At 37.4% G+C, this 25,835-nt stretch overlaps 1 protein-coding gene across 6 annotated transcripts in view; it reads left to right on the top strand.

Moving 5' to 3' along the window:
• Positions 1-25,835, top strand: part of SLC22A16 (solute carrier family 22 member 16) — a 34,636-nt gene that overhangs the window by 5,734 nt on the left and 3,067 nt on the right. For 5 of the 6 annotated variants that reach the window (XM_086876816.1, XM_086876812.1, XM_086876814.1 and 2 more), the window contains 6 exons: positions 12,390-12,866; positions 15,422-15,539; positions 17,214-17,763; positions 19,669-19,796; positions 20,198-20,307; positions 20,801-20,900. In XM_086876816.1, coding sequence (XP_086732942.1) covers positions 12,430-12,866; positions 15,422-15,539; positions 17,214-17,763; positions 19,669-19,796; positions 20,198-20,307; positions 20,801-20,900 — 1,443 coding nt within the window. In that variant the 5' untranslated portion in view covers positions 12,390-12,429. Of the gene's footprint in view, positions 1-6,196; positions 7,302-12,389; positions 12,867-15,421; positions 15,540-17,213; positions 17,764-19,668; positions 19,797-20,197; positions 20,308-20,800; positions 20,901-25,835 lie in introns of those variants that run through there. The other variant, XM_086876817.1, reaches the window with a different exon arrangement.

Raw genomic sequence — 25,835 nt, 5'->3', positions numbered from 1 at the left:
TGGAATGTGCCAGACAGAAGAATCTCAAATCTAAGTCTCCCTTTGGCTCCTAGTCAGGGGTGGTGTTTGACAGAAATGTTTGATAAGCATTCTATATGCTATATTATAACATCTGAGTCAGCCTGTGCTCATTTCAGATGTTCATAGGATGAAACCTGGGGGACTTGGCAGCATTTTTTTACCCACCCCCCCTTTTTTACTTTTGTGTGTGTTTGCGGGGGGGGATATTTTGCAAATAGTACTTAATCCTGTTGGTTGAAAGGCATCATAATAGCTTTGGAGAACCGAGACAGCCCATGTGTTTTCAGAGAGCAAACTCTAGCAGCTTAAACAAAGGCCTTATTATCTATGCCTGACTAGGCAAAAGTGGAAATATTCTCAAGACTCAGAACCAAAGCTGGATGCTGGCAAGTGCCCTGGGATAATGGTGGCAATGCAGCAGCAGCATGGTCTGCAAGAGGTTCTAACAGCATTTGCTGGGATCCAGGTCATACTGGGGGCAGTCAAAAGCAAGATCTGCATAGACAAGAGTGTTCTGCCACAGAACGTGCTGGCATCCTCACCCTGGAGGTGCCTGCCTGCTTCTGGCTTGAAAAAGTAGATTTTAGTAAGAGAAGCAGAGTAAAAAGTAGACTACAATAATAGAGAGATGACCAAATAAAAGTCAGGATGAATTTTCATGTGTACTGTCCATTGCTTCTCGAAGGCTAGAACCTGCAGTGCGAGCAACACTGAAACTTAAAGCTGGTAAATCAATTATGATTTGTAAACCAGACGGCTGAGATTCACCTCTGAAATGTTGCCAACCGCCCTGCAGGGTGGCTTCTAAACAAAGTTGTAGCACAGACACAGTTATGGCAGCATAAGGCAGTATTCACACATGTCAAGAAGCTGATGATCAACTGTTTCATCCTGAAATATTATGGTGCAAATGACAATTAATGTCAATATGTAAGGCACAGTGTGTTCCCTGTAATACAATGTCTAGGACAGAGATGCCATTCCTATAAAAGCTTTGTCAGTAATTTTCCCATAATAGTAATGATTTTCAGTAGTATTAAGATATCTCAAAGTTGGAAGGAAATTTTTATTAAAGGCCTTACTCATGGAAAGTTTGACCAATTTATTGCAGGAAGTAAAATCATGCAAGTAGAAAACACCTTTAAATTTAGGGAATTTTTTGAAGGCCCCAGGAACCTTTAGCACATTCTCTGACAATTTTCTGTGCCACCATTTTGCTATACACAACAAGGATGGTACTGAGATACATACACTGCTGACATTTTATTTGAGGTAGCTTGAGGCACGAAACTATAGCAGCTGAACAAGCACGTGAGATCCTCAACTCATCAAAAATATGGAGAAAATAGCAAGCCAGAGAAGATACCAGCTGAGGTAGCTATATCTTGGTTACAATTGCAAGACTGGGAAAAGTGTGATGACAAACTGTAATCTACAAAAGTGTAGAGATTTACTAGTCCTAATAATGATGGTTGATCTGTCAAATTGTCTGTACGATTGGAGATAAATCTTAGCTGTCTTTGGAAAGCACTGAAACTGCCTAGAGAGCTAATGTATACCTTAATATGGTACACAGATGGCCAAACTACAGTGCTTACCTCATGCAGAGCAGATGTTCTTTGAAAATCACATGTGATGAAAACATGATTTGAGTAATCTAGAAGCACCATCCGTTGGATCATATACTGAACCCTTTTCTCAAGGAAACGTTTTCATCAAGAGGTGAAGTTGGGTTTCCTATTCCTGTTATCTGCAGGCATTACCATTAGGTAGCTGCATCTGTGATGCAGCTGCAGCAGTGTTGCTGAGGCAAGAATCTTCAGGACAAGCCCTGAAGAATAGATGGAAAAGGCCAATAAGGCAGCAAGAAGTAGAAAAGAGGTGCTGAAAAGGTGCTTCAAAGAACTGGGAATAATTTGCTGGTCTATAAAGAGCACCACACTTTGGATGGAGTTCATTGCCATTTAAATGTGTTATATCCATGATGGCCTGAACTTTTCCAGCTGTATTGTGACTTCATTCTTCTCTCTAAGTTGTGAAAGAGATATGGGAACATCTAAGTTCCTACCTGATACATCAGTAAAAGTCTGTTCTAGCTCTGTGGGGAATCAGCTGTCCAAATCAAAGCACTAGAGAGCCCATCTCAGTGTCTTCATAGGCCTGTAGTGTAAACTTCAGACATCTCAGTTAAGTCACCTTGTCTAGAGGGAGAATTGGACTATTAAGGGCATGGCCCATCTGTCTTATTTCCGCTATGTGGTTTAGGACAAGGTAAATCGTGGTTTGTCTGTGGTTCCTCACCAAGTGGAAAGGAGATCTAGGGAAATAGTATAGATGTATATGGTCTGCATACTGTATACATTATATTGCATCTAAGTGAATGTAAGAATGGTGAAACTGTACTGATGATATCCCATTTCATTTAAATAATTTATGTTTATATATCATATTCCAGAACCAATTGTTATTTGATCTTTTTTCCTGTGTCTTTAGAGCTGGTGTATGTCAGCAGAGCTGGGAATACCATAAAGGTGCTACAGCTCCACCTTTCTGAGAGAGATAATTCGTGTTAGTTCCAGGTTCAGAGAAACTGGAACCTCATCTCATTTACACCTGTATTTTAAGCTCCTCAAAGAACTGTCATCCTTTGTAAATCAGTGTAGCCAACCTCAGTTCTGTCTCACTCACTGAGAATAGAGGGGGCAGTAGGTACAAAAGTAGATTTATATAGAAGAATCCTGGTAGGTCTGAGCAGAATTCAGCTTCTTTATTTTTGTGGAGAATGGGCCCTCTAAAATTCTTATAAATATTGATGTCCAGTTAGAATACAGGATTATTCCAGATCATTCCCTTGTATGAGATACCATAAGGGAAAGACTCAAGGAAAGAACCTGACAGTACTTTGGAAGTAAAGAATGGGTTAGGCATTTGCAGTGAAGAGGAACAGTTTGGAGGGAAGATGAGCCACGAACCTGCAAAAGAAGCCGAAAGTCCTCCTGCTATCAGTAGCTGTAATTTCTGTGGTTTTGGAGATAACTTGCCTTGCCTTGCCTTGGAGAAGATGTGCTGTCAGAGCTACCAACCTGAGCCCTCCCAAGAGCTCTTGAATGCTTGGTGAACATCAGTGCAGACTCCTGAAGGGAGAGGAAGATAGGAGATATGTTTTACTCCTCTTCCCTGTCCTAACTGGTTTTTAACAAAGCCTGTAGAAGACTTTGAGGCACTTTTATAGTCAAGCTACTCTGTTACGGAGAGGGAGAAGAGCTGTAGGTGCGGAGGCTGTTTAATTTATTTCTCATGGAGAACATATCCACTAAATACAGGTGTACTTAAACAATTCCAGAAGCTAAACCATGTTTAACAGAAGAAAATACTTTTACCATACCAGACTCTGCATTAAATAGAATCCCTTTCTTCAAGCTGTAGAGCTACAGAATTGAAAATGTAGGATTCCATATAGGTAGAATTGCAACTGGTAGTATTCTCTTCAACAGAAAAGAATCTGTAGCTGATACTGAGATGCCTTTTCTGAAGTGATGCCTTAATTTACATGTTGGCTCTGTCCCAAATTTTAGAAGACAGAGTTATCTGATACTTAACTCCCTTAATGTAATATCTTGTTAAGCAGTATTTTTTTTAAAAAAAAGAAATATTCAAAAAAAAGCTAATAGAGCAAAAGTATCTACTTCAGCTTTTGTGTTTTGCTTTTGATGAAGCTTCACTATGGTGAATGTCAGAATTAACAAAGAACATTGTAAGAGTTGCAAATGGAACCAGGGAGAGTAAAATGACACATTATCTAGTTAAAACTGCTTTATGTAGCCCATAGAAATAGACTAAATTACCTTAACCATATTCAAGGCTACAAAAGTAGTGCTATGGATGAAATCACTGCTTATATTAAGGAAGACTGACAGAATGGAGTAACCCAAAATTCCATGGCATTTCTCTCAAGTATTTATAGAAATTATTTAAAGATACTTTGATCCATGGAGCTAATATTCCATATGATTTCTAACTGAAAACTCAGAAGATACTCATATGTACAGGAACAGATACAAACATTTCCTAGGAAAGTGATGTCCAATGTCCTTAAATTAAATACAGCCTTCTCACTTGTTTTACATTTTTCCATGAGAGCTTTGAAAAACCTGTAAGAATGAGTAATCTTACAATAATTTTCCAGGCAGAAAGGAATTAGATTTCAAGTATAGAAATTTAAAACCTTGGGTAGTGTGCTTAACAATGTGTGGCATGTTGTGAAGAGAATTTATGTAGAATTTTTACTGAATAAGTCTCTGTATCCAAATCTTCCTAGATGCAACAATAAATAGGAAACAACAACAAAAAAAGAGTAGCTGAAAGGCATAATATAACTATGACAACTGCAAGACTTAATTACTTTACTGTAAGACTTTTAATTGCTGAGTTAATCTTTAAAAAATAGTTTGCTCATTGCTTCAGAATAGGCAGTTTTCATGACTCCGAAGTAGAAATTCAATTCATGTGTTTGTACTGTCAGCTGCAACCAATTCAAAGTTTTGCAGTAGAAATATGTAAATAGAATAACAAATGAGTAAGAAAGTAATTAATATGACAACCAGTTAGTTTTATTTCAGGATTATAAACAGAAAAAAAAAAGATAAAATAAATATAAGCTAGTTTGAGCAAAGTTGGTCCATTGTGTGAGCAATGTAACCAGCAGAAAACATCTGATTTACAGGAAAGGAAGAATGAAATATAACTGTTTATACATGAAGTACTGTCCATGTCTATAGTTAGATGGAATCTCAATAAAAACACTTAGACACTTTACAGATTGTGATGTGAAATGATTTGCTTATGTAAGCAGATGGAAACGTTATAGTGTGGAAGGGAATGAAATACCTAATTTGGACTTGTCCACAAAACAGAGGCTGACCAAAAGAAAACAGTGTTACCAGAGAAACTGGAATTGAGTTTTCCCTGTGACAAGTAATGCTAGTAATATATCATGCAGAGTACATGCTAATTTTCTAAATGGTAGATGTTTATAGAAATGCCATTCCTGGAATAGAAACTTCCAAGTATAGAGCCTGAAGTGTTAATACTGTTCAAGTGTAACCACTCTGCTGTGTAACACTAGCTGAAATAATTCCAAAACAGAGCTAAGTCACTTACAAACTGCATGGTCATGCTCTTTCTTAATTAAATTACCTGGCATATGTCCTTAACACATGTATAGCAGAAAGGGCAAGTGGGTAACTAGAATAAAAAATACAGACTCCAGTGTTGGAATTGCTGTTGCTCCCCGTGATGTGTTCCCCCTTAATCAGAGGTTGCTTTCCCAGGAAAGTTGAGTGGAATGTTGATGTGTACCTTGGTTGCTTGAGTGCAAATCTAGAGCCTCTGTGTCTTTCCCAGTTTCACTGCCATTTGAATGAGAAGGTTGGGAGCTGGGCTGGAGGGCTGAGCCATGGTCACACCATTTTCTTGCCTGGCTCTCCCCTGGGGGCAGCCACCCTTGGCAAAGGGGCAGCAAGAAACACCAAGGCACCTTTAGCAGCAGCTCCCTTCCAGCTGTGTGTGGCTGTCCATAGGTGAAAGCTGTGCTACTAAACTGTTGAAACCCAGAAATATTTATGATTTTGTTACAGCTGATGACAGGAACCTTATGTGCCTGATTTAAATAGTCAAAAATTAAGAACTGTAGAACTGTTCTATGGAGTTTCAAAAATATATATATATATATTTAAGTATGACCCTTAATTCTTTAGCACTGTTTCTTTTCATGCTTATGTGACTTCCTTCATCTAAGCTGTCATACCAAATGCAGAGTAGTGAGCAGCCAATGTATTTTTCTTCTTGACTCTGTGAAAAAATGCTGGACTTAATGAAAGGCAAATGTTCATAAGTTTAACAGGATAGAAGTGAATTCTTCAGAGAATCAGTTTTAGATGTTAGAATGATTTGGTGTCTGATGTCTGGGGACTGCACATTGCCATTAGTGATGATAATATATAATTCCTGGGGTTTTACTGATCTCCACAGTTTTCTTTATTCCTGTTGCATCTGTGCTGTTGATAGGTTTAAAGTGGACATCCAACACAGCATCTTCTGCCTCTGAAAACAAATTCTGGAAATAACCATGTGGGCTGAGACTCTCAGCATCGTTCAAACTACCATTAGGAGGGAAGGAAGTTTATTCTTGACACCATAAGTCAAATAAGGCTGTGCATGTTGTATATTTAAGGCTGCTTCCAAATCTGTATCTCTGCACCATGGCAAAAATTCTCTTGAGTCACATTCAGTTCCTTTCCTCTCAAAATATAAATGTGTAAGTGCATGGTAGCTTTTTGGTTTAAAGTGGAAAGAATGCTGAATGGCTTTTCTCACATGAAAAAAAAAAACAACAAACAAACCAAACCAACCCAGGATGGAACAGAGGTTAAAGTGGTTACTGAACACAAATTCCTTCAGAAATAGTAAATATCTGGATATTTCTTTCCGCTGAATCCATCCTATTGAGTGTAAACTGCACAACAAAAATGTACTGTGTTTTCTGACTTAAGCAACTTACAAATTAGGTCATTTGAAGACAAGCAGTAAAAATAATTCTTGTAAAGCCTGTGGAATAGTACAAATCTTTTGCTAATCACAGAACAGTTTTGTGAGTCTGTTCTACACCAAAATGATTTAAAATGTTTGTATTAGATTTTTATGAGCATCTCGTAATTTCCCTTCTTCTCTTTTTGATGGACAGACAAGGAAATCAGAATCCTATTTTATTTAACATAAAATTAATGTCCAACAACAAGTTTTGTCCCTTCTGTACTCTGCAATAACTGACAAGGCTAAAAGTACTCTGAGGCTGGGGATTTAATCTCTAACATATATGTGGCAATGTGAACTTCAAGTATTTTTTGCATGCACCACTTTTCAAAGTAACTGGTGTGGATAATTTGTATGGATGCAATATAAATTAGACTGAGCAACTAGTCTAGCTTGTTGGTTTTGTGTTCCTTTTTAAAAAAAAATTAATATCTATTTTGACTGTTTTATTCAAGTCAGATCAGTTTGCCAGACAAAGTTCACAGATGGTCCACAAAAGAAATACCACCACAGCTGAGGCTAGAGTGCCCTGTGTCTCAAGGGGGGAATAAACAGTGGCAAAAGAGAAGGGAGAAAATATCGTGCAGTGACTGTGCCACAGAGATGTTGTGTCGTGAGACTGCAGGCAGAGCAAGAGTGATCTGAGATCCAGTTCATTGTCTTTATGGAACAGGATTTCTTATATTCAGGTACTGACATGATATTACCAGTTGCCCTTCTTACTGATCTTAAAACTTGTGCAGAGGAAATAGAAAATGCAAAAATATTTTTTTATTAGAAGCTGCAATCTGAAAAAAAAGAAAAAAAAGACTGTGGAGAAATATCACAAGTATTTTAAGAGGGAACATTTTCATGTTGTGTCTTGCTCAAGCTTTTGTGAAGACAATTTTAGGCTCGTTTGACTTCTGGCATTCATTAAGTGCCTTTATACTGGAGCAGTAACCTATAAAGTCTTCTTGACTTCTATATTTGACACTCCTGGCAAGAGTGACAAAATGTACTTGCCAAATAATTATTTCCCATGGCAAGTCACTGAAGAGATGGAAAAACACTGAGAGAAATTATCATACCTTTTAGGACAGTCGTCATGTTCACAGAACTTTTTTTTTAAAATGACAAAAGGTGGGTTTTTTAAAAAGGAAAACATGTCTATAAGATAGGTTATTCAAAATGACTGTTTGCAACAATATATGTTTTATAATCTGTTGTGTGTATGTGAAAATGACTGGTACCTAAAATCCCATTGCCAAAATCTTCCCTTTTTGAGATCAGCCCAGGAAAATAAATCACAGAATTTGCTTTCTTTTGATGAATTTGTATAGTATTTTTTGCTCCTGCAATGATATTTTCTTATGCATCATTTTGATGCATGAACAACAATATTTCTTTATTCAGGGAAATTTAAAATTGGTGTGGTTAATAAAGAGATTATAGTATATATTTGTCTGCAACAGACATTTAAGCTCAGTAATAAAAGATTTGCTTATCAGTTTGGTGTTCTTAAATTAAGAACTTGGGGAAAAAAGTTAATAATTTACAGTAGGGAGCAAGGACAGCCTAGATCTTACCCTGTGCCCCAGGGTCAGAGAAGTGGGTGACCTGTGTATGCTGTGCTGTGACCTCCTGACCCAGCACAGCGTCCGGGGGGCTGCTCCAGGATCTTGCAAAGGCCAGAGGCTGCTCAGCCATCGCATGACCACGGGCCAAAGAACTGTCCCAGGGCTCTGAGACTGGGGCAGGGCATCCACATGGCCACACACAGGGTTTGAGATACAACTCATGTACCCAGGGGTTCAAAGGGAGGCATCCCAGGTGGCAACAGAGGATGCAGCAGCTCTGTGCTCCTCCTTGTTAAACACTCTCTGCCATCCCAGTCTCTGCCATTCCAGCAGCCCTCTGTCTGCCCTGAGGCTGGATCTGTGTCTTTGTCCCTTTTCAATCTTTAGCTGTTCTGGAAAGCAAAATTCCATGAGCCTGTAGTATTCTCCCATCTCCTCCCATCCCTACTTACTTCCTACATCCCTAAATATCGACCTCCCTACACTTTTCATTCTTTCCCTAGCTTGTCCCTAAGGGGCTGATTGATTCCTCTTTGGTATCAATACAGGTTAAGGAATTTCCTGGCATTTACACCACTTTCTGGAAGAAAAGCTCTTCCTACCCACGGGAGATTTCCAGAAGCTCATAAGGTTGGGATTTTCAATCTAGGATCAGTGGGAATGCTGTTAAAACACTGCTGTATTCAGCAGTGGATTTTGCCTTCACAGCAAAGCAAGGCTTTCAGGATGGTTTTTGTGTGTTTTGTATATACAATAATATGTACCTACAGAGTACATACAGAGAGAGGCTTAGCCAGCCCAGTGTGGAATTTTACTGGTCAGAGCAATAAATAGTTTTTGCAGTTGGGGAAACAGCCTGTTAGTGTGGTGCAGAATGCCTTCAGACCCTGGTGCTTCAAAATGGTTTTCTAACTTCACATCAAGCTTTATTCCCTCCTATTCCAGCTCCCCCTACCTGCTCCTTGGCTCTTTTATTGAGCAGACAGAGGTCAAAAACTGCAATGTAATCCCTCCTGCAAAATTCTGAGCAAAATTGTCATTTCGCTGTAAAAAGACATTTTCCCATACTTAAATGAAGTCATATTCAGCATAAATTATGTCTGTTAATGTAAAGATCTTGTATTCTGTCTGACTTCTTGTGCTTGCTTAGCTTTGATGCTGCAAATTAGGAAAGAAAAATAATGGTGCTACAGAGTGGATATCTTTGTTGAAACTGAATAAGATTTTCATAACATTGAAAATGGAAGGATGTTTTTACAAGAATAAGCTATATCTAATTGTACCTTAAACCCTTGAAAGATGGGTGAAATACTGTATGACAGATATTTCTTTAAAATGAATCCTTTATTGCTTTGACAGAGGTGGAAAGAAGGGACACAAAGAAAAAGAAAGGGTAACAGGCTGTAGATTGTATGGTTGTAGGCAGTAACAGGAGGAGGAGGAGAACTGAGAATTCTGCACAATAAAGTGATAAAAGGGAAGGAAGATTTATTCAAGGTTGCACCAGAGTGTTTTATAAGCTAATAATAGTCTTATATTTGAAAAGGGGACATAGAGCTTAGATTTAATGAGAAACTTTCCAACAGAAAGATTTGACAGTGGAACAGTCTGTCAAAATGGTCATTGAAGTATGATCCCAAGAAATGTTCAGGAAGATATAAGATAACACTTGCAAGTGAGCAGTGAGGGCAGAGATTAACTAGACCTGCTCATAGCCCTTGTGATACTGTTGGGCTTTGAATTTGTAAAAATTTGTGTAGCACATAGTTTCATGCCATCTTCTCAGACCCTCTCCTTAAAAGTTATGTCACTTCAAGCCTCTCTGACAAAAAAAGGCATAAATCTATTTATTTTTCCTACTCACTCTTACTGAGATGAAGACAAATGATGATCCTGATATTTCTTGAATTGCAAGAATTAGAAAACTCAAGAAGTGTGTATGGGATTTTGAAATTATTTCATTCTCCCTCTCTCTCAGAAATACTAAGTAGATTATTTGACACTGCAATTTTCTAATGCATAATGACAGGTATTGAAAATACTGGGGATTCTGGTTCCAAGTATGCCAATTTTTACTAGCTAGTAGAATATGTAAGTGAAGATGTAAGTGTAGTAGAAGATGTAGCTTCTAGGGGTTTAATTCACTATTATCTCTTTCTAGCATTCTGCATACTGCAACAGTAGCCCAGGTTATTGAATTTGATTGCTCTCTGCTATTTTTAAAATGAGTTTGTGTCTTTTGATGGGAACAGTTTAAAATGAAACTAGAGAAGAGGAACTAAAAAACATCATTGACCATATTTGTCTGCATCAATAGGGTCCCAAGATTTCAAAATAACCTTTGCTTTTTCTATGGTCCAAGATAGCCCAAACGCCTTTCAGAGCTGTTTCAGCCTCACTTTGATCTATGGTTAGCTACTTAATCCCCAAGTAGCTGTTCTCTTGAGAGAGAATTGATAGACTTACAAGATTGCTGTGGCTATGTTCAGTTTCTCCTGACCATATCTCTCAGTTTTGCTCGGGAAAGGGCAGCACAGCACTTGTGTGAGGATTTCCTTGCAATATCCTCCAGAGGGATGTGGAGCCAGATTTTGAGCTGCCACGATGGGTTTAGCAATTCAACTCACTCCTCAGGCTGCTGTAGAAAAGTCAATCGAGCTGTTAGTCAAGAGAAAGGGGGATAAAAAGCACTGCAGCAGAACAACAGCAATGTCAAATGCCATTGGAAGGACAGGATAGGCCACTGGGTTTACATTTACCAAGGAAAGAAATAAGAATCAAGATAAAAGGCAGAGGAGAATGAGGATGGTGAATGGAGGTGTGTTTTACAAGAGAACTGTTTCACTGGAAAGGTTAATTGGGTATTAAGACAATGTAGCCAGTAAGTTCTGCTTCAATACTTTGCTGATATCTAGTTTCAAAATTATTTAGAAATTTTGATGATAGATTTAAAAGTCCTAGGCTATGTACTGTTGAGATCTGTATTATGGGAATTCAAGGCTAGATTAGATACATTTTGGAGAGGAGCATCTAGAGGCTGCATTTGTTACAAGGATTGCTCTGATTTTTCCCAAAAGACATTTCAAGGTAGTTGGTTTTAGACCTTATTTCCTACAACTTCAACAGAGATAGCCTCTGATCATGTAAAAAAAAAAATCTGTTTTTTGTTTCACATTGCCCAGGTCTGCTGTGTCCTGCAGTAGGAATGTATGTATAGAAGCTCACTGAATACTTCTTCAAATCATTGCAATTGATTTGTCTTCAGGAAATGAAGGAAGGAGAACAAAAGCTATTTTGTTTTTTTCTGAACAGATGTTGTACTAATTATATGTATAATTTAAACACTTAATTGAGAAAATTACTCCTTATGCTTAAATTATCAGAAACTGTTCAGAATTTGCATACAGTGACACTAGAGTTCATTGCAAGTCTTTTGAAATTTTGAATACATAAGCAATTTTTATACTAAGATTTACTTGCGTCTCAAACAAGTTTAAAAGCTGTTAAAATGCTAAAATTCAGGCTATGCATAAAACATTCTTTTACTAGGTTTGCTTTATGATACAATCTTTAATAGATAACTGCACACCCTGTTTAAGCCAAAACCCAGCCCAGTTAAGAGCTCTGTTTTGGTACAAAACATTTCACATTGTTCAGATTCTATCTTCTACGTGTGTCTACATGTATTCTCTCTTTGTCTTTTGGCTGCAATAAAGAGAGGTGAAAAAAAGGTGGAATACAGCTATAGAGATACAATTGGATGGAATGAGGGGCATAATGTGTTTGGATTGTCTTATTTGATGTACATATTTCTATCCCTAAGAACCTGAGGTTGCAACATTTTGGTTTTTCTAACTATTCAAGTAATCCAAGGCCTTATTTTAAGTGGATGTGCTACAGAGAATTGGAGGGCGGAAGGTTGATTCTAAACTAAGTGCTTAAGGTCAGCATTGTTTCATTTTAAATGGTATTCTCTGTATGACTGAACACATAACTAAGAGCAGCACTCATTTCTTAACAGCAGATTACTGTGGATCTTTTTCTCATCTTTGGTCTCTTGCAGAGCTTAGTTAATATTGAAGCAACACCACACTAAACAAAACACTAGACACATTAATGGTATCTCCATTTATTGATCTACCCAAACAATTATGCTGAATATTTTTTTTCATGTATAGAGGACTTTTCCTCAGTAAAATGTTTTCTTTCCCTTTACAGATTTCAAGCATGTGTTTATTTTGCATCTGTCTTTCAAGCTATGTCATGTGGTATCCATTACTTAGCATCTGTGTTCATGGCTGTCACTCCTAACTTTGTATGTGGGTTCCCTGGAAATATGAGTAGTGTTCTTTTCCACAACTCCTCTGCATCAAGTATAGAGGACATCTGGACACTATGGACATCAGCAGAAAATTACATTGTAGTCCAGCTGGAAAATGGAGAAATTTGGGAACTTGATCAATGCAGCAGGTCCAAACGAGAAGTCAGTTTGGAACTGGCATATGAATACAAAGGCAACAAGTCTGTATTTCCTTGTTCTGATGGATTTCTCTATGATGATACAAAGTGGAAGAGCACTGTTGTTACGCAGTGGGACCTGGTCTGTGACCGAGAATGGCTTGCAAAATTAATCCAGCCTACGTTCATGCTTGGAGTCTTGATTGGAGCAGTGATTTTTGGTGACATTGCTGACAGGTAAAGTGCCATCCTCTTGAAATTGTAGCTTCAGACTACAGTAACTCCACGTGTATCTACCTGTTTTTGTTTACTGTGTATTCATAACTATATATGCAACATTTAGGAGGTTTGGATATTGCTTTATTCACAGACGTGTTTAACTTGGTTTATTTTTCCTATAACAAGAACTAATTTTAAAATGTATTCTCAAGCCATTTACTTTTAAAACTTTTTCTTACTTTGTCATCCATTGTTCTAGGCCTTGATCCCCAAAATTGCTCTGTGCAGCTAGTATTTACCTTTACATTTTTATTTATTTGTTTGTTTATTTATTTTGACAGGAATAGCAATAGCTCATAATACCAGTGGTATTCTACTGGTAAATCTACTCTACCTGGGAGTAGATTTTCACCTTAATTTTCATGAGAAGAGGTTCCTTGTGGAAATGCAGATTTTTATTTTGTAATGTGACAAACAGCTGAAGGTCTACGAGAAAGTTAAATATCACGTATTTGAAAATCACCTTTCCTAACCTCTGTCATGAGTACAGCTCAGTGGGGCTGATGCAAAGGCTTCAAGGGTTTAATCAAGCCCCACCTTCATAAAATAAACCCCCATATACTATTTTTCCTTGCTGTCCAATTGTAGGTTTTCCCTGAAAAATTAGCTTAAACTTCAGTCTCTTGAAAGCTCTTGAACATAAGAGGAAAAATGGGCGTGGGTGAGCTGTGCTGTAGCTTCACTTATTTACCAGCATTTACAAAGTTCTGTTGAGCACGAGGACCATCAGTCCTGGACGGAATTGACCAGAGCAGTCTTTTGGCCACGGCTCCAAGGCCCATTCCTGTCCAACACTTCCTCCCTGGGTGCTATCTCAGATCATGCACTGAAATCCAGCATCAGAGCTGGACTCAGAAGCAACAGGGAGCCTCAGGGTGTGTATCTGTGGCCTCCTGCCTGAGCTGGTTTTCTCCCTCAACACAAAACAGGCATATTCCTGCCTCAGAAGAGCACCCAGCCATGTCCATATGAGAATCAAATATTCAGGCTATGTTGAACTTAGCTTTGTCTTGGGCACTTTCTGTACCTGTGCTTTGCTTTGAAGGCTGATTTATTTATGTCTTTCTGTAAAGGAGCTTTTTGACTGACTGTTCTGTTGGGTGGACAGTGACATTTCATCCCTCATCTAACAGTGTAAGCAGAACATGGAGATCAGGCATGTTGTTTTCTGATTTTCTTTCATTAGCACAACACTACGGTGTGACAGTCACAACATGGGAATGCAAAATTGATGATGAACTTTTTTTTTTTTAATTGGCTTTTAGAACACATGGAATCAATCTGCCTCCCAATCCCAGGCTTTGTAAAACTGTATTTAATACAAAACCAGAATATAATGCAAACATCTGTTTTCAGTCCCTTTAAGTAATTCATAACTTTATTAATTAATATACTTGGACATGATTTATAAGGTTAGGATTGTATTGTTCTCATTTCCATTAATTCAACCCATGGACAACCAGTTAAAATAATACACACATTCTGAGTTGCAGATTTACAACTGCAGAATTTACAGCTGAAAGTTATTATTTTCTGACACATCCTGGCTCATGGGAAATAAGTTTGTGTATCTCTCCCATTACCAATTAACAGATTTCCCAACAGAAGAGCTCTGATAACTAAGACTTATTGGGATCTTTTCTGGCAGGGATCAAAGACCAAATCATGACTCCAGGTCAAGGCTGGAGAAAAACAGGAGGAATTTTATTGCAGTACAAAATACTCACAGAAAAAAATGTCTGAAAGCCCTCAAACTCCCTGTCTAAAAGTAATATCCTCATTTGTGAAAGGCTTTTTGCAATGGAGGAGATAATAAGAGACCAAGGAATTATTACAGAACTATTACAGAGCATTTGTAGATCGAATGTAGTGAACTCTCAGTAGAGTCTTGTATATCTACTGCTGAAGCTAGTATTTGACATGGTTTTTTTTGCCATTAGTTTACTTTCTCCCTGGATTTCTGTGTTTTGATATGCATGCATATGTGCTGTCAGAAATCAAAAAATTATGGGGAACTATATGATTGTCATGTGTTAGAGAATTCAACTTCAAAGAATTTAAAAACATTAAATTCTTTAAGATTAAGATATGTTACAGTAACCTTTCATTACTATCAAAATTGGTTGTTACTTTGACAAAAGATGGCATGTGTTATCACAGCTAACTTTTGTTAGAAATTATTAACATGATGCTACTTAATATAAAATACCTGAAAAAGTGATTTATGTCCTCATAAATAAGAGTAAATTTACCAATCAGTTATGTAGAAATTAAGACTGAAGATGAGCATATGTAATGCTCACTGCACATTCCTTTCAGCCAAGAATTGTGGAATGGAAGTTCCATTCATCCTTTTTCTTGAAAGCTGGAATTAATGACAAATTAATACAGGTAACTAAGCCAAAGTTTCTGTGGTGTGTTATTTACTTCCATCTAGGCTGTCTGGAGCTGCAGGTGTATTTTAATAGACTGTTTGTGGTTATTCATTATTTTATTAATGCTGTGATTTGCAGACTGGGAAGACAGCGTATTATATGGTTCACAAGTGCTGGTCAGTTTGTATTTGGCGTCGCAGTGGCCTTCACATTTGACTACTACAGTTTCGTGATTGTGCGCTTTCTCCTGGCTATGGTAAGGAAGGATGTTCACCCTGGCCCTTTTTCCATGTCATTTCTTACCCCTTCTCAGGAAAACCTCCCTTTTGTTATTATTTCCTCTCTTACTTCATTATTCTAAAGCCCCATCTGTTGCACTTATTTCAGCAGAGCAGGGAGAGTCTGAATGTTCTTGGACCACAGCAATTTTCCTCTTTGAATTAATAGAAAGCGTCTGTATGAAGCAGTGTTTGGTACTTCCTCCATCCCAACCTCTGCTGGACTGGTAATTAAATACCAAGTGTGAGCAGCAAACTCTGGATTCTGCATTGCAGCTACTGTTGCATTTCTCCTTATTGTTAGAAATGGAATATATTTTTTCTTAAACTAGCAAATCTATAATAAGTATTATTTTTATCTCTACCGTTTTGAGTGATGGAGGAGAGATGCACATATTCTCTTCCATGCATCTCTTTGGTCTTTCAAGCTGTATCTGGAATACTAAATACATAGGCAGACATGTTTAACACCTAGATGTTTTATACTGTACTTAAGGGTATTTCAGTATATGTGTTTATGCAAACCCACACACAATTTTATGTGTGTGTGGTATAAATCAAATATCTGACACATATTCAATATTTATACATAGTAACCAATTTTAAATAACTATTTTACAGCCTGAAGTACATGCTTGGGCTTTTCACTACATAATGCAGAAAGAAATTAGAATGCCTGTTGGTGCCAGGTCCTGCAGTAGTTTAGAAAAACAAAAAACTCTGACCAGACCAGTGCTGTAGGTTTTATCTGGCCACTGGGACTGACTTGGAAGGTGCAATCCTAAACTCTAGCCCTGTGCTTCTGATGTCAGTGCAGCTTTCCTATCAGTGGGTTCAGAATCAGAGATTATTAACTTGAATATTGTTAATGGAAAAATTGATTAAAACAATATACTGAAATATTTTCTAGTCTATATTCTCTAGCTGTGTTTTGAAATGTTTTAAGATACCAGGAATTTGATGTTGATATATTTGAGAACTTGAAATATATATATTCAATAATATATATATATTTAAATGAAGAAATACTATTATGCAGAACATGCCAGTAGTTGCATTAACTTGATACTATATGGGAACCTGTAATTATGTATATATATGAGATTCTCTTCCAATATTGTAAAAACTTTGATTTAATGAGATATTTTACAAGGGTGTGGAAGGTAATTCTTGTAAATGTGCGGTTTTCTGACATGCAGGTTATTAATACTTTGCTTAAAAGCCAAGATCAAGATTTTCAGAAGAGATAATTACTTCAGAAGACCTCTCTTTTCCAAGCGTCCAGTTTGTGGTGTCATTAAAGGACCTGATTTTTGGAGGAGAAGGGATTAATGACATCAGCAAATTAAGTTTCTTCACAGGTGTCTCTTGCTGGCTGTCCCCCACTACAGAGAAGCATCCAAATTCACTTCACATTTTTAAACAGTGTCCAGACAGTCTGAAGGTTTGAGTGAATTTTTTCTCCAGCTGATTCATTTTCATAGTTGCCTTTTTTTTCTGTCAGTGTGAGACAGGCCAGCGCAGTGACAATTAAGCATACCAGATGTGGAACACTGTTAGCTGTTTGTTTTTACTGCTGGTGCACAAGGAGAGTAGAAACAAACCTCACTCTGTTTTTTGTTTTTTTTCTTTTCTCTCTCCCACCCTCCCAGGTTTCAAGTGGCTATCTGGTTGTGGCTTTTGTTTATGTGACTGAATTTGTTGGCATTAAAGCACGAACCTGGGCTTCTATGCATGTCCATGCTTTTTTTGCTATGGGAGTTATGGTTGTGGCACTCGTGGGATTTTTGGTTCGGACCTGGTGGGTCTATCAGATATTTCTCTCCATAGCAACTCTTCCCTTTGTCTTGTGCTGCTGGATGCTCCCAGAAACACCTTTTTGGCTCCTGTCAGAGGAAAGATATGAAGATGCACAGAAAGTGATTGATACAATGGCAAGATGGAATAAAGTCAGCACTCCCTGCAAAGTTTCTGAACTGTGCTCAGTCCAACAAGATAATCTAGCCAGTGGCAGAACAGGTGATGATGATATGTCCTCAACAAAGAAGCACAACATCTTAGACCTATTTTGTAACTGGCAAATTGCAAGAAGGACCATCACAGTCTGGCTGATCTGGTTCACTGGGAGCTTGGGGTACTACGTCTTCTCCCTCAGTTCTGTCAGTCTAGGAGGCAATGAATATTTAAATCTCTTTCTCATAGGTAAATATTTTTTTACCTTATTCTGTTAATGACAGAACTAGAACATAACATTTTAAAATGTCTATACATTTGACAGGCAATTTTTCACTTTGTTCATTCAATTGTGAACCTTGTTTGAAAAGTTTCTTGCTAACTCTTCATGAAGTTGACTAATACAGGAGTAGTATCATTCACCCCAAATTTCACTGTATCTGAGAAAAAAAAAAAAATCAGAATTTGTTGGTGCACAGAATTCTTCTCTGTCTTTTTGATTGTAAAACTATATTCTGGCTTGTCTTCTCTTTGCCCTGGAAGCTTATAGCAGATCCACACAAACACCAGGGGAAGCAAACAAGCAACACAACATTCACGCAGCTCTCTTAAAGACACAAACTAGGAAAATGGCAGGAAAAAAATATTCCTTTTAACACTTACAGTCATGATATATAGGGTTTGTCTGTGTAGAAACCACAGTCATAATCGTCAGAAGGAAGAGTCATTTTTGTTTTCTCAAAAGTGTATTTTTAATTAAGTTGTAATACTCTTTTATTTTATCATTTTGGCTGTAATCTTTCTCTGGCATGTAAGTTGTTTATAAAGGCAGCTCAGTGCATTCAAGGCCTGATCCAAAGTTTGTTAACATCAGTGGAAATATTCCACTGACTTCAGAAGACTCTAGATCAGACTTGCAGCTCTGAGCCAGTGAAGAATTAAATCATGTGCTTTGCTTTATGCAGCTGAGTACTCTCAGTGAAGTGAATGTGACTGATCGTGTACACAGGCTCACAGGAGGACTGGGGCTCTCATTATTCCAGTTTGTTTTGTCATGTATTGCAGTGTATTGTCAGACTGATGTGTTGAAGAGTGAGTGCTGGTATTGCACAGATAACCAAACTGCTATTGTGGAGTACGCTGTACCCACCTCTTCTAAAAATATTTTAGCAGGTCAACAGACACCAAATAATTACAACCTGCTTTTTCCAACACAACCCCAAAAGACTGTTTCCTGATATTATAGATGTATTGCTGTGCTATATGTAGTTAATAAAGGAATCCAGGCTGTTCAGAGATGTATCTTAAATTCTTCCTTGATTTTACATTGGACATAGTAGCATTCTTCCTGAGCAAATTGGCTTAAAACATGTCCAAACTGGCTTTGGCTCAATATTACTTGTCAAGGGGCAAATCATGTTTACACAGTGCAAACAGGTCTAGCCAAATGCCAGATCCTTTAGAGTGGCAAAAGTTTTTTCCTCTGGAAAGAAACATTAGGAAGGTATGATCTGTATTAAGAGTGGGATATTGTAAGCCCTCTTTTTTTATAGAGAAGGGAGAAGGCTGGAACTGCACTCTGTAGTAGTGGGGCTTACTCAGAAAACTAGATGTGGACAGACCTTTATTGCCTTTTATTTTGGGATGATTTTGAGCTGATGCTGGGGGAGGCATTTGTGGCTACTGTTGCCTGTCCAGGTGGAAGCTGGCAAATCCTGAGAGGTGTTGTCAGTGTGACACTAGCAATATTCCCTGTGGGCACACTTGAGCTGTTAATGTGAAAATACCTGAAGGAGAAGAGTAGCAAATTTCAGTATTTTAGAACTTTCAGACAGAAGTGTCAGTGTCATAGAAACAGAACTGTGGCCTTGCTCTTTTCTGTAATTTTCCACCCCAAAGAGAACTGGAGCTGCTCTGTGCTGTGAAACCTGTTTCCCTTGCCCTTCTCCACTCCCACTTCCGTATTTTAGGCTGCTCTCTGCCTTCTGTCACGCTTTCTGTAAGCAAATTAACTAGCCCAACACACTGGTTATCTTTAGATTTTACTTGTTCACTACCCCCTAGATCAGATAAATTCCTCATAAAGAGGAAGTTACAGTTATAAGATGCATATGTGTAATCATGACTTAAACTGAGATAATTTCATACTGACAGGTGCTGTGGAGTTGCCTTGCTATATCATTGCTTGCATTGCGATGGACAAACTGGGAAGGAGAAACACACTCATTCCGTTCCTTATTTTAAGTGCACTGATCTGTGTTTTAATTATGTTCATACCTCAGGTTAGTCACGTATGGTTGGAAGTGTTCCTATAGCAGAAATTGATTTTAAAGGCTCTTAAGTCAGTAGATGCAGCTGCTCTTTCTAAATCATAGAATAGTTAATTAAAGGCTGGTTTGAAGTTGCAGCTGCCTAAGTTGCAGTCTAAGGTAGATTTTTGTAATTTCAGTACAAGTTTCATTGTCATTGCTGGAGTCACACATAAAATGGTCCCAGGGCTTCAGTGAATCAGGACTGGTAAAAAGTGATGTGGAAACTAGTAACTTATTGAGCAATTTTAAAAAAGCAAGCAATGAGCATTGCTTATTGTTTAAAGAAGGTTCACAACTTCTGAAGAATGTAAATTATGTTTGGAAGGGTGCTATTTTCTGGTGACATATTTATTTGTGCTCTCTTTCAATAGGATTTCAGTATATTAATTATCTTAGCAAATATGGCTGGAAAATTTTCCATAGGTGTGGCATTTGGCCTTATATATCTCTACACAGCAGAACTGTACCCAACAATTGTAAGGTAAGAACTTTTGGCAGTTACATATTTTTCATTAATTTGATGTTACTTTGTTCCCTTTGTTATACCACACCAGATTCAGCTGCTCTTGGCATCAGTGGTGGTAAAAGATGTGGGGTGGGATGAGTTCCTCAGCTGCCTCAGAGCTGTCTGGAGTTTGGCTGTACCATTGTTTTTTATTTCTTTTGCAGTCCATGTGCATTGATAGGTTCCACTGGGGAAACTAGAAAAATACTCAATACTTTCTTAAACATTTTTTATGCCTTATAAGTCCTGGTTATTCATCCTGTGGGCTGTGCTGAATGATAATTATATTTTTAATATTAATTACAGAAGCAGCTGAATTTCACTACAATATAAATTTACACTGGCATAGCAACAGCTTCCTGGTACAATTGCTTAAAGACACAAATCCTACTGATGTTTTAAGTGTCTGTGCATCTCTAATTGTTTCCTTTAACTGCCAGAATTCTCACTCAAATTCTTTTCTGTCCAGATCACTTGCTGTTGGAAGTGGAAGCATGATGTGCCGTGTAGGAAGTGTGGTTGCTCCTTTCTGTGTATATCTGAGAAGTGTTTGGATTTTCATGCCACTTGTAGGTATTTATTTCAATGGTAAATGTTTTTTGAAAAAGTATATGTGTCACTTGTTTTCTCTTTAGTAACTTACCAAGTATGTTTTCCACATGACAAAGGAACCAAAACATTTAATTCAAAAGGAAAATTGCGTAAATCACTCTTGTTTGGAATGTTCAAGTATGCTGCTAAAGCAAAAGGGAAACTTTAAATAACTGAAATATTCTGAAAAGTTTTTATGACAGAAAACAGAAAAATATTGATTCTCTGAATTCTAGCATAAAATTGATTAAAATATTCTGCATCTACCATGTAATATTTAAGAAATGTCATAGTCCAAGCCTTTTTGCAGGCCCAGCAGTTTTTCACCATGATCCTGATTTATTTTCACGTTTTTTCAAAGGCATAGTTCTTCCCTTCCCGAACACACCACAGGTGGCTGGATTTTCTTACATTATGCCTTAACATTTTCCTTGGCTTCTTTGGAATAGCCTCCCAAAAGATCAAGAAGGTTTTGTGCTTACTGTATTTGGTCTCCATACCTGTCCCAAAGCTCCTGTTCTGTGTTTTTCACCAGAACTGAACAAAACAATCAGTGAGCTAGAAAAAGAGAAAGAAATGGTATATTGATGAGCTTCATGGTGACTTTGACAAGCAACAGAACCTTGTATTGATTAAGCACATCTTGTTTTTTAGGTAGCTCCAGGTCAGGTTACCATTAGGTTTTGGTTTTTACACCAGTTGCCCCAGAACCATTCCCACCCAGAGGTGGGACCATTCCTTTGTGTACTTTTGGCATTACGGAGTAATCCACTTTGGATACAGTATTTTTTGTATTTTCTACTCACACATGAATCATGTTTCTTCATTGCATTTCTGTTATGAAGCATTTGCTGCTTAGAAATCCTGCAGCAATTCAATCCATTTTTTCTCCTGAAGGATAAATGATGCCAATATATGTAAAACCAGATGGGATTACAAAGTTTGTATTAAAGATTTAAGTAAAGAAAAGTTTATTAACGATTTAAAATAGTTTGAGTTCTTTCAAAAACCCCTTAGAATTCACTGTGACTGGGGCACTGCTGTTATATGTTTATTATATGTATTAGATTATACATGTCAGAAAGTGAAAGTGTAGTGGGATCTGTCTTTAACCTGGATTCTTAGTCAAATTTTATCCACCATATTGGAGTTTCCTAAACAAGGGTATTGGGTCCCTTTGATGTGGCAGCTATAAAATCTTTAATTACAGATGCTAGAGATTGCTTCAGAGAATTCTTGTGAGCTCATTTCATTATTTAAATTAATTACTTTTGGTTGTTTTCAATGAAAACTAAGAGGATGAAGGAGACCACAAATAAATTTATTTCTTCAAGTTCCTAAAAATGTTTTCTTTCTTAACAATGCCTCCACACAAACCAATATATGATCCCAGAAAAGACAAAGAACATTTGCACAGCAGAGTGGTCATGGGAGAACATTTATTTTTTCCTCTTGTCAGCATTTTGCCTTTACTGGATGAAATAAGATGTATCTGTGAAGGAGTGTTGCAGTTAAACCACAGATGAGGGAGTGCTCAAACATTTTAGAGAGTGGTTCAAATGGCAGTATAAACACAGGAATTATTTCAGCTATGATCAACTCTCAGGGTACAAAAATTATCCAGAGCTTTTGTAGAGTTGAGTAGTAGTTCACAGTGAACATGTTTCCATTATTAGCTCCTGTTATAGAGCATTTGTCAATTTATTAAATAGGCTTGTCTTGAGTTGGAGCATAGTGTGCCAAGTCTCAGGTCAAGTAAGTGTTTGGAATGGAAGTGAAATCAAATGGATTACATTTGTAAGTAAACTGATACACATCACCCTGATCTATTGCAAACACTACACACTGTTGAACAGTTACTACTGCTATTTGTTTGGCTCTCTGCCTCATGCACAGTTATGCCACCTGTGAGTACTGCAAGCATCTTGAGTGCCTATAAATCTTGAACAACTTGCCAAGTATGTTTTTCATGTGACAACTTTATAGAAAATGTGCAGTGAAACAACTGCTCCTTACATAACCTATTTCTATTTCTCAGCTGTTAAGAATTATGTTGTAATAGCCCTTTAGCAGGCTTGATTTTTCTCTCAGAAGAAACCAATTAGAAATTTAAAAAGCCCACACTTTAATAATTAATTGTTAATCAATGAATACAAACCCTCTGTCAAATACAATCAGTTTTTCATGTCAAAATATAACTTTATAGATTGGTTCAGAGCCACCAGATGTGAATATAAATATGAATATGAATATAAATAGAAATATCAGACTATAATAATTTGTTCTCAGAAGTAAAAGTATTATTTTATAGGGATATTTAATTCAAATTATCTTTTGTTCTGGAGTATATATATCAAGTCCTAGTCTTAGACCACTGCAGAATTATAAATGTTGCTCCAGAAAGGGAGGAGGACATAAGAAAAATGATGGTAAATATTTTCTGAAAGTTCTATGGTATCTGTTAGAAGCTGCTGGTTGTACTGAAGTGTTGGGAGCACTCTAAGAGTTTGACCAAGGAGAAAGTCAGATTTCAAATTAACACCCTGAAAATACAATGCATTTTAGCAGATATGCCTGTCAAATTACCTTCAACATACTTAAACATGCTTAAATACTTTGTACAATAACATAAATACACTTTATTTGTACACATAAGCATTTGACCATATCAGGAGAACATTTTCTGGTACTGAAGTATGTATTTAAAATAGTAAATACATACATACAAAATGCACACATTTGTTGTGAGCAAGCAAAGGGCTAGATTATGTCAGATGCCTTATGAAGAAGTGTGCCAAGACTGCAAAAGAGTTGCTTTTACTAAATGTGACTGACTTCATTGATAACTGGCTACTGCCCTTGAAAAGGCTGATGATATTTGATAAGTCCTTGAGTTAATACACTGTGACTTAATTGTTTCATACTCTGGTGTAGGAAATATTAGAAAATGGTTTGAGGACCAGGGAGAAGGGAAATGTACTGTATTACTCAGCATGCAGCAGCTTTCACATAGAGGGGAAAAAAAGGAAGCTAACATGGGATGAAATACAGTTATGAGAGCTGAGATGAAAAGGCCGGAATGATGGTAGTGTGTACACTTACAGAATAGTGAGAATTCTCAGGGGAATGAGAGGTAGGGAAAACATGAGAAGAATGCCAAGTGTCTAAAAAGAATAACGAAAAAAGACACATATTCAAAGGACACAATGTTACTTTAAGCTTGTTCTTTTGAGTCTCACTAGTGACCCAGTTCTCATACACTCCAAATTTATGGGTGTCCATAACATTCAATATCCTTCACAGGCCTCAGTTATATCCTCAGTTATAAACTTCTGACACACTGAAGTGTGTACATAAAAGAGGGTATTGTGGAATAGCTGCCATGTGTAAATTTATCCTGTCTTTCCTGGCCAGAAAAACATGTTTGAATAGGAGAGAGGAAATTTGACACTCAGAGATGAGATTTTAATATTTTGGAATATATTTTTAAATATCACTCCTGCCACATATATGTCTAAAAGGATTTCATTCAGTTTGTGCCATTTCCTCTAGTCAAATTACTACTAGGATTTTTTTTTTAAACTTTCATGGTTAGACCAGGACTTTTATTTTCACTGCAGTCTGTAGTATTTAACAGTATTTTGATTTTATTTTTGTCTGCCTCTATATTTATTGCAAATGCAAAAAGGAGGGTATGCAACAGTGTGCCTTTTGCTTCTCAAAATAATACATGAGATAAACTGTCCCCTTTTTTTTGGAAGGGAAGAGAAGCAAAGCCAGCATGGTGCATGAGCAGGCAAATAGCACTGTTCAAGGTTACAGTAGGGAATTCTGATTTTAAAGCACCTTTCTGACTTAAAGTCTGGCTAAGTTGCAGATGGCAGCTGGGCAGTTCTTGTCTCAAGCTCTGTGTGAGAGACGTAGACACAGTGATTCCAAATGTTCTTTCTCACCCTTGGAAAGAAAGCATTAAACAAAGAACAGATTTCAGAATCAGCACAGGGCAAGATAAGGATAATACAGCAACAAAGTTCACAGTCACAGAATGGAAAAACACTGAGACCAGGCATGATGTTCTGTGTGAAAGCTTTTCTATCAGAAGAGAATTAGGTCATTTATAACCTGGTGTTGGAGGACTGACAGGGGTTTAATGCTGTCCTGTACTCAGAGAAGCAAAGTGGGAATTGATGTCTTTGAACAAGACACAGAAATGTCTGTGTGAAGGGAATGTGAAGGGAAAGAGCAGATATTCCTGGAACAAGTGAATGTTTCTCTACTTACCCCACATTATCCTGATCCTTGCACCACTCATGCTGTTGTTGTGGAATTGTGTACGCCATGGACAACTCCAAAATGGGATCCCAGTGCAGATGTTAGTAAATGCCTGCACTCCTAACAGTTCTTTGAAACTGAGTTTAGTAAAGTATTCCTGTTGAGAGATAGCTCATCATCTGCTGAAGAGCTCTCCTGAGCACAGATGTGCATTTTTGTGGCTATGGGCCAATGAGCCATATTGAGAAATTCCAGTCTGGCTCTGTAAGAAGAAACAAGCATGCAGGTACAGGTACACAGGAGCTGGAGTGTGAATTGAGATTACTGGTGGCAGGGAAATTGTAGCTCTGTGAAAATGCCTGTAAAAATAAGTGTATGTAATCCTAGAATAATTTCTTAAATACATGCCTGATACTGGAAATACCAAATAAAGGTAATATGTATTGTTTACTCAAATAGAATTTTTCCTGCTTGCACTGTATTGATCCCTTGTGAACACAACACTTCACTTGCTCGTTCATTAATTCTGCTGCATAATATTTTCATTTATGCAATAAAAAAATGGTAGATCTTTTATACAGGCAACATTTAAGACTTATGATCTTTGCTTTACAGTTCATTGTGCTTTATCTTAAATTTAC

The sequence above is a fragment of the Cyanistes caeruleus genome, chromosome 2 (assembly GCF_971803275.1).
Source record: "Cyanistes caeruleus chromosome 2, bCyaCae1.hap1.1, whole genome shotgun sequence".
Taxonomy (NCBI): Eukaryota; Metazoa; Chordata; class Aves; order Passeriformes; family Paridae; genus Cyanistes; species Cyanistes caeruleus.
This window is presented reverse-complemented; position numbering and strand designations above follow the sequence as displayed.